The sequence below is a fragment of the Leptodactylus fuscus genome, chromosome 4 (genome assembly GCF_031893055.1).
Source record: "Leptodactylus fuscus isolate aLepFus1 chromosome 4, aLepFus1.hap2, whole genome shotgun sequence".
Classification (NCBI taxonomy): Eukaryota; Metazoa; Chordata; class Amphibia; order Anura; family Leptodactylidae; genus Leptodactylus; species Leptodactylus fuscus.
Window position 1 is genome coordinate 97181195 of NC_134268.1, and position 18320 is coordinate 97199514.

The following is an 18320-nucleotide window of genomic DNA, read 5'->3' on the forward strand; positions in this document are numbered from 1 at the left end:
AGTAGTTCCTTTAAAAATTCCCCCAAACTTTAGTAAGTAAAGGTTCTAGACGTTACCTTTTATTTAGAGCTATTGGTCACTGCAGCATTTTACTGTGCCAAAGTGATATTTAAATGACTGCCAAAGACCAAGTTCCCAAGCAGCAGATATGACATTTTTGTAGGGCCAAATCTACACCAAAAATATGCACCAAATTACCCTTTAGGCCCCACGAGCCGGAAACACAGCGATAAAGCGCTGCGGGAACAAGCGCGGCGGGAATGCATCACGGGTTCTTCCCGCAGTGCTTTGAACAGAGAGCTCACGGAGACTTCCCCTGCTGACTTTGTTACCATTGTCTACGGGAAAGCGGCTGGCATTTCCATAGATATAATTAACATGTTGTGATTTCCAGAATCGCGCCAGTTTTGGAAATCGCAGAATGTTCGCGCTGCGGATTTTAACGCAAAGTGGGCATCGGATTTGCATGAATCCCATCCACTTTGCTGTTACTGTATAACGCCGCGATGCCTGACAGTCTAGCTGGGAACACCTCTCCTGACAGTACTGTCTGTAACGCTATACTGTCAGAGGGGGCGTTCCTAGCTGCTGAGCAGTGAGGAATGCCCTCCCCTATCGTTATGGCTGTGCGGTAAGGAATGCCCCCTCTGAAAGCACTTGGTCGGCTTTTTAGCATTCTATAAAACCACATGTGCCCAAGGACATGAAAGGTCCTCTTTAAGTCTGTACATCATAAGTCTGAAAATTCCGCTAGTGGGGTAAAAAATCATTGAAATAAGAGAGGCTTTTTTTTTTTTTTTTTTTTAAACACTTGGAAAATTCGACACCAAATTCCTCAGTTTTCCTCCTTGCTCTGCTAAGTTTGCAGTCAGTAATGACGGATTGGTTGTAAATGCATTACCACAGTATAAAGCTGATGTAGCAGAGCTGGATTTGTCAGCTTGCATTACATACAGAGGTAATAGACTCCCTATCTCAGCCCTTATTAGCCAAATTCAATTAAACCGGCTGATAAGTGGAAAAGCTGAAGATAGACAGCACAGTAATCCCGAAGCTCTCGCCTCCCCCTTCCCCTATCTGCTGAGGAGCTCCATTGCTTATCAGCCCCTCCCTCCCCCCTGAGAGCAGGCAGCTATCTCACTTGGGAAATGAGCAGATAAGCCCAGTGGCCATAGAAACACAGTGTCATCAATGAAGTGAATAAATTAAGATGGCGGCCAAACAAAGCAGATTTCATAAAGCAATGTATATAGGAAAAGTCTTAAATCCTCTTAAACTAGCAGTGTAGATAAGATGCTTTTCATGGGACAACCACTTTAAATGTATGAATGCCTTTATTCTGTTTGTTTGTTTTTTTTTTTACCCCTCAACAACTGGCCCATAGTAAAATTACGTCGGCACTGAAAGGTCCTTTCTGACTGCCCTATAGTAAAATTACGTCGGGCAGTCAGGAAAGGACTCCCTGTCAGTGCCAACGTAATTTGAGCGGACCTTAGCTGTATCTGACCAGTAAGACCCTGCTCCATAACGAGCCCCCCATTGGGGGGGGTTGTTTTAAGTGACCCCAGGCTGCATATCCCTTTGGGGATAAAGGGACATTTTAGTAATTTTTTTTTTTTTAACCTACACATCCCAAGGTTAGTAAAATCTGTGAAACAGTTATAGGGTCAAAATACTTACTATACTCAATGAATACCTCAAGCGGTCTAGTTTATAAAGGTGTCCTTTATGGGGGTTTTCACTTGTTTTGGTAACTCAAATCTTGTTTGAATGCAATGGGCCTAAAATTTCTGCAAGCAAAACTTGTGTTTTGAAATCCAGTTAGTGCTCCCTTCTTTTTGGGCCCTACTGTGTGTCCGTACATAGGATTAAGGCCACAAAGTGTACATTTTTGAACACGGGAGAAATGGGGTCCTCTATTTTGGGGTGTGCTTCTTCATTTTCATGTGATATGTGCAAAAAACCCTGCCTTTTAAAATGACACTCTTGGTTTGTTTGTTTTTTTTTTTTAACGCAAATTGTCTTCAAAATCTCTGGGGTCAAAGTACTCACTATACCCCTAAATCAATCCCTTAGTAGCGGGGCCAACCTTCATGGTCCCGCGAACTGTGGTTTTCACCGCATATCACATGCCTTATAATGCTGCATCTAATCACTGGATGAACTTTTGATAGGGAAACGCGTTGAGGTTATTTTGCTAATGATTGAATGAAGAAACACTATTAGAGGTGATCCTTTCGGTACCTGAGCTAATATGGGACTGACAGGGCTCAATTGATTAGACTGAATATCAGGGACAGCCTAGCTATAGATACATCCTCTATCTTTGTAATATCACATGCAGCAACATTGAGTATCGGTAGTTTACTAACGTTGTGATGATTTTAGGCTTTAACTTAACAGGGATAATAGTTGCACGGGAGGACTGGACTTTAAACAGCTATAGCCGTTGTTCAGATCTAATCGGGTGCACACCCTGTCTGAGAGTATCATAGCCACCACACCGTTCTCTCTCCCTCTAACAAACAACGTATCGAGGGTATTGGGGGCAACTAGTTTTTAATTAATAAGTTATATTTTAACTATTTTTGGCCACCAGTAAGGACCTCTTTGAGTGTATATCATACTCACTATACCCCTCAATGAATACCTTAAAGGGGTTGTCCCATCACAAGGATCCTATCTATACTGCTTGTTAATGTGAATGTAAGACTTTTCCTAAATACATTGTTTCAGCAAAACTGCTTTGTTTCTCCACTATCTTACTTTATTCAATTCTTTGTGGCCACAACCCTGACTTAGCTGCTCATGAGTCAAGTGATGTATCTGCTGCTCTGGGGGGGGGGGGGGGAGGGAGGGAGGGAGGGAGGAGGGGCTAAGTGCACGGGAGCGAGCCTGTGTATCTAGCTATTCCTGTGTCTACACCACGTGACCTAGCTTCCTGCTATCGGATAGAGGAGATGAGCTGCTTTCATTTCTTCTGTTCTCCCAGCTATCAGGCTAACTAATTCAGTTGTGTTCATTATGGCAGAGACAGGCAGTCTCTGTATGTAACACAGAATGGAGTTGCTGCTGCCTGTACTTCATAGTCCAATATAGGTGGGTGGAGCTACATGCTAATTTGGGGTGGAGCTAAACGGCAGGTTGCATGTGAAACCCCGCCCACCAAATGATGCAAGAAACCAGGAAGAAAGAAGATTGGTGAGTATGTGAGGTTGGAATACCCCTTTAAGAGGTCTAGTTTATAAAATGGGGTCACTTATGGGGTTTTTCAATTGCTTTGGTAACTTAAATCCTGTTTGAATGTGCAATGGGCCTAAAATATCTGCAAGCAAAATTTGTGTTTTGAAATCCAATTGGCACTTCCTACCTCTTTGGCCCTACTGTATGTGCGTACATAGGACTAAGGCCACAAACTGTATATATTTTTTTTAACACTGGTGAGGAAGGGTGATATATTTTGGGGTGTGCTTCTTTTTGATGTGTTGTGTGCAAAAATCTGCCATTAAAATGACACATATTTGAAGAAATTGAACATTTAATTTTTTTCATAATTTGTAATAATTCTTGCAAAACAATATTAGTTTGATCAAAATGCTCACTATACCCCTCAAAGAATACCTGAAGGGGTCTAGTTTTCCAAACTGGTTCATTTAATGGGAGGCTCTATCATTATGCCACCTATTCCTGTCTGCAAACATAGCTGAGTACAGGAAAAAGTCATACTCAAAATTTACAAATTTGCTTATAAACTTGTAAATTGTCTAAATTACTCAAATATGCTTGAAACACAAAAGGAACATTTGGAAATATGTAACTACTAACTTTTTAGTAGTTCAACTAGGGCATGAAAGTGGAAAAAAAATTTATGTAAGGTTTTAGCAAACAGTCTAAAGTTTTAATAAGTTGATTGTTAGCGTATGGTAAATCAAGCATTGGCTAATACAACTGTTTACTTGTTGGCATCTGCGCTTTGCTTTCATGTAGTATATATGTTTTTGCAAAAAAATGCTGCAAAATATCTTAATGCAATTTCAAATCGGAACCAATATTGTGGTACAACATATCCAGAAGTCATGTTTGAATGCAGCCTTGTAGGTTTTTTTCTGTCCGCTTGAAAAGTCGGACATCTTTACAAACGGACAGTTAAGGAGAGGCACGGAGTGCAAAAGAACGCACCCGATTGCCATTGAAATGAATGAAAAAGTGTCACGGACACAGCTAGTGTCCACTGCTAATATCCATGCGAGATTTTGAACGGACACACACTAGGAGCGGACACTACCTGTCGGACAATGACGGTAGTGTGAACGTCCCTTATACATACTGTTTTGGGCAATAATTTAGGCTAATTCTCATGTTTGCTTTTGTCACTTGCATCTGAGTAACTGCAATTTTTTTCTTTTTTTTTTTTTTTTTTCTTTTGTACTCTCTGTACCATGAAGAGCAAAACACTTGTTAACACGCATAAGAAATTATTAACTTTGTGCACAACCGAAGTCATGTGCACAGAACTTGTACAGCATCCTAGGAAGTTTCATATTACAGCCTGTAGGTGTTATACGACACAGATTCATTAATTCAGCTGTGTTCATAAACTCTTTAGAGGAATCTGGGCACTGTATATGTATATATGCAGGATGATATATATATATATATATATATATATATATATAAATTTTTTTTTCCTTTTATGCTGATTGGTTTTGTCATCTATTGTTTTGTGGATGCATGAGGCATTGAAGAAGAAAAAAAAAAAAAAAAAAAAAAAAAAAAAAAAACCTCATGAGAGTTTTAAAGTACCTGCAATGTGGATGGGGTTCTGGCTAACTCCATCCACACACTGCAAAAAAAAAAAAAAAAATCCACAGTAAACAATGATGGGGGGGGGCTGATATAATGAACAAAAGCCCATGGTATCCCTTCCCCTGGGGTCACCTGAAGTGGGAGGGATAAGATAATTTGGCAGGTGAATTCTCCCCTCCCTGCACATTGTTAGCTGCTCCCTCTTTTTTTTTTTTTTTTTTTTTTTTTTTCCCCCTGCATACCTGTTGAAGTGAAAGCTGCGAGTATATGCAACTTCACTTTAACCAGTGACATTTCAAAGGCTAGAAGGGCTTCAAATCTGATCATGGTCTTATTTTACAGCCAAAATTTATTGGCTTTAAAACTAAGCCAAGATCGCTCTAGCTCCCATGGCTCCAGAATGGTCCATTTTAGGCTAGGGTTCCCCCATAGCATCCTGCAGCAAAGAAGCATTGCAGAAAAAACTGTAGTCGAATACATTGTTTTTTCCGCAGTGCTTTCCACAGAAAGTTTGTAGATGTTTCCTCTGTGTACTTTCTGCTTCAATTATATTTATAGGGAATACGCTGGTGTTTTCATAGCTGTGACATGCTAGGATTTCTAAAACTGCAACGGTTTTGAAAATCGCAGCTTGTCTGCAGTGCATATTTTTCTGCAAGGTGTAGATGGGATTCTCTAGCAGTCCGTCCACTTTGCTGTGACTGTAAGATGCTATGTGGTGTTGTGTACTTTGTTTGCCACATAGGATAGATTGAATTATATACTTCATATTTTGCCTAATTGACACCAGTGTTTGGGTTCACTTGGGGATCCAAAAAGATGGAAACCCAATCCGCTTAAAATGCGGTTACCTAAAGATTCCATAGATTATAATGGGGTCTGCCAGGTTTCCATTCCAAAAATGCAGAGAGCAAAGTCCTCTGACTTTTCTCTCCGCGTTTTTCAAGTGGAATGAGGGATGGAATTCCTGAATGGGCTACTAGCACAGACGTGAGTCCAGCCTTATTTAACAATATATTGCATTCTTGAGTTATCAAGCTGAGTTCTATTTACCTGGAAAAGAGAGGGGTAGAAAGGGGCTACTGCAGGGATAGGGAACCTTCGGCTCTCCAGCTGCTGTGAAACTACAACTCCCATCATGCTCCATTCACTTCCATGGGAGTTCCAAGAACAGCAGAGCAAGTGTGCATGCTGGGAGTTGTAGTTTTGCAACAGCTGGAGAGCCGTACGTTCCCTACCCCTGGGCTACTGGAAAACACACAGATGAGCTCTCTTCATAGGGCTATGTTACAGGCAATAAAACAATTAACATTCCCCTCCCATCTCCATAGAACACTTAGTAGCCTGTTTGTTTACATAGCGTCTGACAGCTAAGCAGGAGCAGAACAACCTACCAGTATATTGCACTCCAATGACCTTCATACTTTATAATGTTTTTCCCCGGTGGTCCCACATAGTAATTATGGCATATAAATAAAGAGTAATATTTACCCCACATAATACTTGTCATATAAATAGGTTAAAAACATAAGTCATATTTCCCAAGCTAGAGTTCCACAAAGTGTTTTATGCTTGGCGCCACAGGCCTGCACTGAGGTAGCCTGAGTAGTGGAGTAGGAAGCTGAAGTCTTTCTGCTCAATATCTTCAATTGTGGCTGTGTTTGCCATGTCTGTTTACTTTTGTCATAAAGAGGCAGTGCAGTGGCGGGGTTAGTCGTAAGTTGTGAATTGTTAAAGAGGACCTTTCATGTCCTCAACAATCTGCAGTATTATATACCACTAGAAAGCTGACAGTGCACTGAATTCAGTGCTATGGTGGTTTTCCCGGTATGTGCTGGAGATATCGATGCCATTAATTTTAACACCGATATCTCCCTACTGTTGGAAGGGCTACTGTTGCTTAGCGTCATGACTTTGTGGTAAGGAGCACCCCTCTGTCAGTACAAGGCTATGTTAGAGTACAGTCAGTGGGGTGTTCCTCACACATAGAGGACATTTCATGTCCACAAGTTTTTAATCAACTGCTGGTACTCCTAGCAATCATGAGATCTAGGTCCCATGTGTCCTGGAGGTTACATTTATGACAATCACTCTTTCACTTCTGTGGGGCTGGAAAACTGTATTTTGATTACTTTAGTCTCCTAGAAGTCATGGAGGTCACACACTCTTTTGAGAAAAAAAATTCTCCCTCCTGTCTAAAATTGTTTTTTTGTTTTGTAGGACCTGGCTTTGCAAGGGTAGATTACTTTTTTTTGTTTGTGTAGTGGCCCCATATGAGTTGCCCAGTTTTACACTGTTGTATTTTGTGTGTCCGTAAGCATCATGTATATCTGTTTGGATTTAAGTGTTGATATCAGTTATGGAAACCTGGAGTTTTGTTATGTGAATTGATCGTGTGTATGGCAGTCAGAATGGGTGAAAGACTTGCAGGCTTGTATTTGCTAATGCAGTTCATTGTTTTTGGGAATACTGTATCTCAGGAATGGTACATCTGAAAGAGTTGAAACCCGACCTAAAACCTTCCCAGATACTTGATGTATCTATGTGCCAAATTTGGTAAAGATCGGTCCAGTTGCTTGGTCAGGCATAAAGAACAGATGGGCAGAAACTCATTTTTCTCTCTATTATAAAAATAAATTCCTGTCTGTTCTTTATGCACGATCAAACGACTGGACCGATCTTCACCAAATTTAGCACACAGATACTTCAGATGTCCAGGAAGGTTTAAGACGAGACCCCGTAACTCGCTCAGACGTACCGTTCTGGAGATACTAGCAAATACAAACCTGCAAGTCTTTTACTCATATTCCAACTGCCATATACAGTCATTCCACATGCACAATCCAACACTAATATCTAAACTGAGATATACACAGGTCAGCACACAGTATCACATGACAAATGATTATATATGCGCGTCTGCACACAGTTCCACACGCAGAAGGATTAGATATGCGCGTCTGCACACGGTTCCATATGCAGGAGGATTAGATACGCACTTCTGCACACAGTTCCACATGCCAGAGGATTAGATACGCATGTCTGCACAAAGTACCATGCTCTGAAAGATTAGATACACAGGGCAGCACATATTACGCCAGAGTATTAAATATGCGTGTCTGCACAAAGTACCACATGCCGCAGGATTAGATACACAGGTTAGCACATAGTATCACACACCAGAAGATTAGATACGCGCGTCTGCACAAAGTACCACATGTCAGAGGATTAGATACACGCGTCTTCACACAGTACCACACGCCAGCTGGAGGATTAGATATGCAGATTTACACATCGGAGGACTAGATACACAGTTCCACACGCTGGAGGATTAGATATGTGCCACTGCACATAATACCACACGCGGGAGTATTGGATACGCGCCACTGCACACAATACCACATACCGGAGGATTACATACATAGCTCTGCACAAAGTGCCACATATTAGAGTTTTACTCCAGGTTTCCATAGCAACCCAGCCATTTTTCTTCACTGCTATATGTCAGCTTTAAAGGGGCAGGGCGCTATGGATGACACTGTTAAACAAGGTTACATACACACAGCTTTACTCCAGGCATCCATAACAACCGATAGCAGGTTTTTCACTGATATTCAATATGAGATATACATGAAGCTTATGGACACACACACACACACACACACACACACACACACACACACACACACACACACACACACGATATAGAAAATGCACCAGTGCAAAACTGGACAATTGTTATGGGACACTACACAAACCAAAAATGAAATCCACCTGTGCGAAGTCAGGTCCTCCTGATAGAGTGTAGAGAGAGAGACCGACCAATGCTCCAAATTTATTAAGTGTGCTTTTGGGCTCCTTCACACGGCGTAAGCGCGCCGCTCATTTAGAGACGTATACACGTGTACGAGCGCGCCGCTTCAAAACAGAGCCCATTGATTTCAATGGGAAGCACGTGTATATGCTGATATATGCGCTCTTCCCATTGAAATCAATGGGCTCTGTTTTGAAGCGCAGCGCTCGGATACGTGTATACGTGTCTAAATGAGCGGCACGCTTCTGCCGTGTGAAGGGGCCCTTTCTTTGTTTTTAAATCCACATGACAGTAAAATAACATAACAGGCTTTCCTTTGGAGATTGGACACCAGTTCTATTATTTTACTGCCATGTTTGTAGTTATGCTGGTTTGAGAACAGGTTTAAGCACAATTACTGAATGAGATCACAAATACTCAGCAACAAATCTGCAGGTGTAATTATATATTTAAATTTATTTTGTCCGGGCAAATATAAATTGTATTTTAAATAGGCTGCAGGAGATGAGTGTGTGTGTGTGTGTGTGTGTGTGTGTGTGGGGGGGGTAGACACACACAAAATATGCCCTGCTTTCTCTGATGCTTCCCATTGTGGTCCAGTACAGACTGTCTACTATTGTCTTCCAGCGGTATCAGAAAAGAACATGTGACTTCACTACCTGTGACATTCCAGGGTCCCTTCTGCTCAAGTCGCTGATGCAGTCACACTTGGTGCACCTAGCTCTATGGTTGCACCCCCGATCTGAGTGACAGTCCCAGATTCTGGGTGCTATCCCGGGCAGCAGGCAGTGATTTCAACTTTGTGTTCTTATTGAGTACAATAGTGAATTGTTTACACACTAGGAGCTGTGCTGCTCATTTGCAGTAATGATTTGTAATGGTGAATTTTGGTACTGCTGCTCTTTTCCAAGTATTCTCTTCACACTAATGACTGCTCCATAGTATTGGTGGGAGGTCCAAAAATGGCGCACGTTAAGACAGGTTTCTATAAACTGGACTTGTGACTAGAAAAAGCTGGCTGTTAATTTGCTATATTACACATTTAATTTCATATTTGGGGTGTACACAATGTGTGCGAGTGTTGTATATATATTTTTTTTTTTACCTTTTGCTAAAATTATATATATATATATATATATATATATATATATATATATATATATATATATATATATATATATATATATATATATATATATGTGTGTGTGTTTGAGACTCATCAAACTTGGAAGGTGTAAAAGTAATCATCAATGTGAAGCACACCGTGCATAAAGAACATGAATATTAACAGATGGTGAAGGTAAATCCCAGTAAAGTCTTGTCAGCCACTGTTAATGTGGAACTGAAGTCAGTTTCTGCACACGAAATCTTTACAATTTCACTGTTTTGCTAAGCTGGATTCAGGATTATGCACCAGACATGCTTGACACGATTGCCACTGAGAAGGAAGAATACAGATGAACTGATTTGTATGCAGCATTCTCCCAATAACCGGTGAGGAGCAGATTCTGTCAGTCATGTGCACTTTCACTTGCTCTTGAAATTTCTTTGGATTTGTGTTTAATCTATGCTTCTGAATAATGCAGTCTGGGAACATGCTATGTGCAAAGAGGTGGCTTGTGTATTTAAATACATACATTGCAAGATCTGACTTACAGTTTGGACTCTTAAACAGGACAGGACCTGAATTTAAAAAAAAAAAAACAAAAGCAAAAAAACTGTCAAATTTGGATCAGAGAGACTGCTTCTCCTCCCCCCCCCCCTTCTTCCTGCTGTATTGCTGGTCCATTTATTATTGTGGGTATGTCATTCATTTACTGGTTTAAAGGGATTCTACCATTAAAAAACTTTTTTCTGTGGCTAACACGTCGGAATAGCCTTTAGAAAGGCTATTCGTCTCCTACCTTTAGATGGGATCTCCGCCGCGCCGTTCCTTAGTAATACCAGTTTTTTTTTTTACTGGTATGTAAATTAGGTCTCTGGCAGCGTTGGGGTGGGCCCCAGCGCTGAAAATGCGATGAGGGCGTCCCCAGCGCTGCCCGAGAACAGGATCCTTCTCCGCCTCTGTTTTCTGCTGGATCCTCCCCTTCTTTCTTCAGTAGCGTCCCTCTGTCGGCTCTTACACTAGTAGAGCCGACTGCGCATGCGCAGACTCGGAACTAGGCTGCGCATGCGCAGTCGGCTCTACTAGTGTAAGAGCCGACAGAGGGACGCTGCTGAAGAAAGAAGGGGAGGATCCAGCAGAAAACAGAGGCGGAGAAGGATCCTGTTCTCGGGCAGCGCTGGGGACGCACTCATCGCATTTTCAGCGCTGGGGCCCGCCCCCATCGCTGCCAGAGACCAAATTTACATACCAGTAAAAAAACGGTATTACTAAGGAACGGCACGATGCAGATCCCATCTAAAGGTAGGAGACGAATTGCCTTTCTAAAGGCTATTCCGACGTGGTAGCCACAGAAAGTTTTTTTTTTTTTTAATGGTAGAATCCCTTTAAGCAACACCTGTAGATTTCTGTTTCTGCTGTTCTGATATCTCTAGTATGCCCCAAATTTTCTGGAGCTGTCACCACTCCTCCTAAAGTGTTAAATATCTGGCTTATATAGTGGCCACATATTTCGCAGCACTGTACAGATATTGTCAACACTGTCCCAAGTAGGACTCACAATCTAAATTCCCTAGGCACAGCTAGCTGCTCCTGACTAGGCCCGACTCAATGGGCCTAAACAGGAACATGTCTCGAGCTGTGAGTGGCTCCCATTGAAGTCAACGGGAACCATTTTTGCAGGTGGATTTATAGGCAGACTCCGTGTCAAAATCCGCTTGTAAAAAAAAAAAAAAACTGTGTGAATATACCCTTAGTATGTCTTTGGAGCGTGGGAGGAAACTCGGGGAAAACATACAAACTCCATGAAGATGTTGTCTTTTGTCAGATTCCAACCTAGGACTCAGCACTGCAAGGTGATCCTAAGGAGCCACTGTGCAATAATAACTCCTGAAGGGGTTTTCCCATAAAACACTTATGACATGGCTACAGGTTGTTCTGATAGTCCCATAGAGGTGGGACCTAACAGAAACAACTCAGTTACTGCTGCTGTAAAGCCTGATAAAAGCTTAAAATATTCTGTCAGATCCATAAATGTGTGTGTGTGTGTGTGTGTGTGTGTGTGTGTGTCCCCATTAATAGTTGAAGATGTACTGCATTCATATATAGCCTATATTTCTACGTCTATATGAAGATTTGTTCACATATACAGTTGAATACCCATATCAATGCCTGTGACCATTTGGTTGCTGGTACATTTATTTCTATCCAGGGCCTTATCAAGGCCTCCTGCAGGGACTTTGTGGCCTGGCTGCTGCCTTTTATGCTAACAGCTTTAGCGAGAAGATCACCCAATCTAGACCCCCTCCCAGAATTTATTTAAAAAAAAAATTAAAGACAAATTCCTGCCTTCTCATTTACCATGTGGCCTATTCAAACCCCCCCCCCTCCAAACAAAAAAAAACAACCCCCCCCCCCCCCCCGCCCCCAAAAAAACATATTTGGTATCGCTGTGTCAAAAATTACTCAGACTGGAGCTCGCTGCAATATAGCAGTGAGCCCACACAACCAGTCAGATGGCTATAGTACTGTACTTCCATAAAGCTATTAGTTCTGTAGTAGTAGTGATCTGGATGTTTGAATGGAACTCACTGCAGCATTGAGAGTTATAATTCAGTGAGCTACCAAACAGCTATGTTTAGTCCAGAAAATACAGCCTACACGTGGGCGATGTCTCCTGGACAGAACTTGGTCTTGTGACTATATCCTAATGCTCTGATTCTGGTTCTGATGCATTCTCTTGTGACATGCATTGATGCCTGCTTCCAGCATAGATTCAGAATTTCCTGGTTTGTCTCTTAACTCTGGGTAGGTGGCAGGTTTACATAATAATGACAGATCTCATTAATTCCATGGTGCTCTACATTTGAGGATTTACCTACAGTACGCATAATATACAATACTAACAGTGTCCAAATGTTACAGTGGGAGTAATAGCTCTGCCTGCAAGGGCTTGCGATCTATGAGGGGAAAGGGAAAGTTACAGTAGTTGAGGCTGTTGAGATGGTTATTTAGTGGCAGTAGTTATTGGAGGTTGTAGGCCTTCTGAATAAATGAGTCTTCAAAGTCTTCTGGAAGCTTGTGATTGTGGGGAACAGTCTTGTATGTCTTGATAGTGAGTTTTATAGTATGGAGGATGCACGGGAGAAGTCTCGGAGACTGTGAAGAGTGGATCAGAGGTTACCTGTGGGCAGGTAGCAGGAGATTAAGTCCGAGATGTATGGAGGAGACAGGTTGTAGATGACTTTGTATGTCAGTATTACCATTTTGAGCTCTATTTGCTGGGCAATGGGTAGCCAGTGAAAGGAATGGTAGAGTAGCGGCTGAAGAATGAGGGAGGAGGTGGATTAAGCAAGCGGCACAGTTTATGGTGGTCTGGAAGGGGATCAGAGCATTTCCTGGGAGACACTGGAGTAGGGTTTGTGGGTTTTTGTTTGGGGTGTGTTGTTGTTTTTTTTTTTTTTTTTTTTTTTGTTTACAGTAGTCTAAGCGGGAGATTTGTAGTTTCAGGTGTGAGAAAGGAGAGGATTCGATGGATATTCTTGAGTTGGAGGCATCATGAGGTGTTGAGAGTCAAAGGTTATCCTAAGGCAACTGGAGTAAAACTCTCCATGTCTTCAGTGAGATTTAAACTATGTATATGGATATGTGGGATGTCACTTTGCCATTAGCACATTAAGCAGTAAGTTGAGAACTTTCTGATTATGATCTCCCTTTCACCTATAGGGATAACGCATTGTAATCTTACAGCACCAGAATAATGCACACCTCAGTATCACTGTATGGGAGTAAGGCTAAGGCCCCACAGGACAATACACAGCACTAAAGTGCTGCAGGAAAAAACGTGGTGGGAACGTACCGCGGTTCTTCCCGCAGCGCTTTGACCAGAATGTTCACAGCGTTTTCCTCCAGACTTTTTGTTATCATTATATCTAAGGAAAAACTTCTGGCATTTCCATCTATAATTGACAAGCAGTGACTTCCAAAACTGTGTAGACTTTTGGAAACTGCAGCGTGAGCGTGCTGCAGTTTTAAACGCAAAGTGGGCATGGGATTCGCATGAATCCCATCCACTTTGCAGTTGCTGTATAACGTTTCCACTTTGGATAAATCGTAGCATTTCCAGTCCGTGGTGCCCCGGTCTAATGCATGCTGATATCATAGTACCAAAAAAGTGATGTCACATTACAGGGATAATGTCCACTATGACATCTTGGCAGAGGAATAATGCATGCACAAAAGATCATTGTGACAGCTCATCCATCATATGAATAAAGTAATTCTAATGATATCACAGCAGGCTGTTTGTTGTCCCAGTTAAGTAATGATGGCGTGCATGAAATTTTCCATATCCTCGTCTACCATCTATATATTGCTTATTGCACAATACATCTCAGTGGAAACAGGCCCTCTTATTTGTTGGGCTGCATAGCATTTGCTGTGTCTGTTACCCTGGTAGTTATGCCCACGTGTGGGAATAATGTATCACACATATGTGCGTTTTCATTGATATGTGTATTAAAAAAAACAACCCCAAAATGCTTCATATTGTTTTATATCAGAGATTCCTGCTGATTTATCATTCTGACAAGGCCATAAAGACAAACATCAGTTTCCTATTATAGTGAGAATGTTGCATGTTGGCACATTCATTTCCTACTTTCAATGAAATCCATGTGCTTCAGTCATTACACATTAGTGTATCTGCCTGCACTGGTGATCACTTTGTTTCCATACGTTAAAGGGGCTTTCCTGGCTTTATTTCCGAGATTAGCTAAACATTAAAAACTTAAAAGCCAAGTCATCTTAGGAATTTGGCCACCCATGCTGTCTGGTCTAACTTTGCCCTGTCTTAAAGTTAGACCATTTTAGTTTACCTGCCCCGTTATATAGTAGACTCCCCCATGTAGTGGGCTCTATTTTGATATGTTGATTTGCTCAAGCTTGGACATTCATTTTGAGGCAGAAATTTGGTTATTAGTAGAGATTTCTATTGTATTTTTTTTTGATGACCTTCCTTGTCTCAAACCCCCAGAATTCTCTACAATAACTATAATGCAATGTATGACCTAGGAGAGGTTGCATTTTAAAAAATACTGACAAAACTCAGTATAAAGTTATCTAGGTATGTTATGCTAGGAGCACATAAAGTCAATAAACAGACCCATCCCTCAATTGTCAGATGATTTGATTCTGAAGATGTTCCACAATGGAATGCAGACATGTAACAAGGTTACGCCTAAATGATGACTTTCTTCAAGGAATCGGCTTTGAGTTATTTTATAATCATGTATGCAAGAATGAGAGTCTTAACCTAACCGAATAAAAGGGTCACTTAAGTGCTTGCTCGTATTTCTTATGTAATATGGAAATGATATTGGCTAAACTCGGATAGCTCATAAAATAGCATGTGGTTAAGAAAAGTCTTTGAACAGTTTTCTGAGAAGTCATTATTTCCCTTGCATGGTTTTCCACTTATACACCCACTGTTCCTTTTCTTCTTCCCTGTTTTATTTTCTATTTTTTTCTTCATATATCTTTTATTTACTGATTATGTATGATTATTTGTATGCACTTATGATCTGTTTAGAGCTATGATGAGTCTAGACCTGAAAAGATTTTAGATTGCATGATTTCAGTATTGCTTTACATCAAAGTATCTGCTGCGTAATGTCGCCCATATGTTGTGTGTGTGTGTGTGTGTGTGTGTGTGTGTGTGTGTGTGTGTGTGTGTGTTTTTTTTTTTTTTTTTATTGGAGAAATAAAGATGCTTTTTTGTAAATGCTTCATTTTGTGTCAACTATCCATTAGTGTACTAAGTGATTCAGTCATCTTGTTAACTCAGTTAATGCCAACCATGTTGGTATTATTTTTATGACGTAACTTCAAAGTAAGAATTTTGTTTTGAGATGTATGCGCTGTATTAAGTCCTTAGAATGTGTAAGTACTTATTATTGTACATTCCTGGATCACATACTCCTATAATAATTACCATATAGCTGTGGCACTGTACAGTATGTCAGGGTAGTGTATTTGTAGTATATCCCTGGCGCTGCAATTGATTTGGCACTGACTAAACTGAGTGGAATGAGCAGAAGAAAGAAGTAGAAGAACTTTTTATAGAGTTTCCATTCCTTTTGTAGCCATTCTTGGCTTTGGCTCACAAATCCACAACAAAATCTGCAACAAAAAAAAGTGATTCCGCAACATGGGGCCTTAGCCTTAAGGTTATACCCATAAATAAAACCTAAGGGGAAATAAATACAAGGAGGCAGACGAGGCAATATCCAAGCTAGAAAATTTAAGTGGAAATATATATATATATATATATATATATATATATATATATATATATATATATATGGATATGGTCAGGGGGCCCTTCATACTTATGTAGGCTACTAGGATTGTCCTTCATCCTGTTGTCATGGTGTGTAAGAGCAGTGCTGGGGTGGAATAACTGGAAAAATTTTAAATGAATTGACCTTTATGGACCCTTTGGCGAAGACACCGGTAAAAAAAAAAAGTTGGATCCCTCTGTCTCTAAGTAGCAAAGATTTATGTTGCATAGCAATGGTAAATCTATTTCTCCAGACTGTACTGTTGTTTTGATCAAATAGCTTTGTTAGACCATATTTGCATTATTTTGCTTTATTTTCTTTTTATTCCAGAACACCGTTCAAAACATGTTGATGGATTAAGACGACAATGGCTTCTAGTAGTAAAATCTGTCATCATGCCATGATGAGTGGCAACTCAGCTCCTGGGGACCTGGCTCTGGAACCTCTGATTATGTGCAAGCTGTGTCTGTGTGAGCATCCTCTTGATATGATGACCACTCTTCAAGAATGCAGCTGTGTCTTCTGCACAACGGTAAGAAGTCTTGTTATATTTATAGGCAGCAGGAGGCTTTTTGGTTTTATACGTCCAGTTTCGATCTCTGCAACCCATTGCACTGTGTAAACTTACCCTATGGCCGGGGCCCCACATGGCGTTAACATTGCAGAAAAAAAAACTGCAGTTTTTAACAGTCACTGAAAAGTGGGTGGGATTCTAGAGAATCCCATCCACACACTGCAGAAAAATATGTGCAGTAGAGACGTTGCGTTTTGCCAAACCATTGCGGTTTTGGAGACCGCAGCATGTCAGTTAATGCCTACAGAAACACTGGTGGTTTCCCTGTAGGTATAATGGAAGCAGAAAGTCTGCAGAGGAAACCTGTGGGAATGTGCAGAATGCACTTTTTCATATTCAGTGTCTTAAAATAGATAAATAAAAAAATAAATCAGTTAATAAATAAAAATTTGCTTGAAAACGCCCAGTGATTTGGATAGCAGAAAATTTTGTTATTGCTTTGATACACTGTCTAGCTTAGATACTTTCATTTCCTTTTACATTCTTTAGAGTCTTCAGGACACCAGTCCCTGAATTTGAGAGAGTTTAGTAAAGGCCAAAATATTATGCATACTCCATATAATTTTTCAGTGTATGAATCAGGTCTATTTAGCCTAGCATGTCTAAAATGTGGGCAGAATGAATAGTCCTTTATGCAGGTGTTATCTTAGTGTTTTATAGCATCCTGAGAAACTGCTCAAAAATGCAAAATGACATACTTATTACATAGTAGCAGAGCTACGCTAGACTATACAGTTTTATGCAGGATTAGCTTGTTTTTTGTTTTTTTTTCTCCTGTGCATCTCTATGTATATAATACATGTTGTCATCTGTTATTGACACAGAACGTAGCACAAGTAACTTTTTAATTAAATTCTTGGTGCGTTCCCAGTACACTGACCACACGCAGCTCCTGTTTCTGGGTGTGTAACAGGATTCCTAAAATGCAAAAAAGAATACTTTAGATAAGCGTGTATTGATAATGTGGATATGCGGTACCTGGCACCATCGCATTGATCAACTGTTTAAGCATCTAATACACAGAGAATGGAGTCCAGATGTTCATTTCCAGCTAAACTATACTTCCTTGTATGCAAAATGCTTAATAAATATGGTGCAGGCATGTTTGCCAGTTTCTGTGCATTTTGATTCATAGATCTTCCCCAGTGCAGTTCGCATGTTTACTATTGGTGTTCACAAGCTTGCAGAACGCTACTGCTGTGTTTTCAAATGCATAGTTTGCTGAACAACTCTGTGTATTCAGCTATGAGTTTACCCAGAGATTTGCTGACTTTGAAGTCCAGAAATTTAGATTGGAACTGCTTAGTAATCCATTTGTAGTTGTGGCAAGTGCACCAACTAACCTCCAAATGGACTATCTCCAAATCTATCATGGTATCATGTATAATATACATCCTAGTATTGAGGTGTAGTAGGTTTTGCCTCCAAATGGATCTGACTGACCTCAGTGTAGTGACACAAAGTATTATGCTATAGATTTTCCACGTTACATCCTTGACACAATGCCCCCAGCTCTATACCCAAACTGCTCAAATACTCTTATGTTCAGCAGCACAGATCTATGTGAGCAACTACTCTCCTTGATGACTATGAACAAAACTCCGCACAAGTATTCTCACTAAACACCTTCACTCACTCCTGAGGATTTCCTCAGCTCAAATCCTGACCCCCAAACATAGATGA

At 40.7% G+C, this 18320-nt stretch overlaps 1 protein-coding gene across 2 annotated transcripts in view; it reads left to right on the forward strand.

Annotated features, from left to right (window-relative positions):
• RNF144B (ring finger protein 144B) overlaps positions 1-18320 on the forward strand; it is a 74603-nt gene that overhangs the window by 32638 nt on the left and 23645 nt on the right. For both annotated transcript variants that reach the window (XM_075270961.1, XM_075270960.1), the window contains one exon: positions 16394-16595. In XM_075270961.1, coding sequence (XP_075127062.1) covers positions 16431-16595 — 165 coding nt within the window. In that variant the 5' untranslated portion in view covers positions 16394-16430. The remainder of the gene's footprint in view (positions 1-16393; positions 16596-18320) is intronic.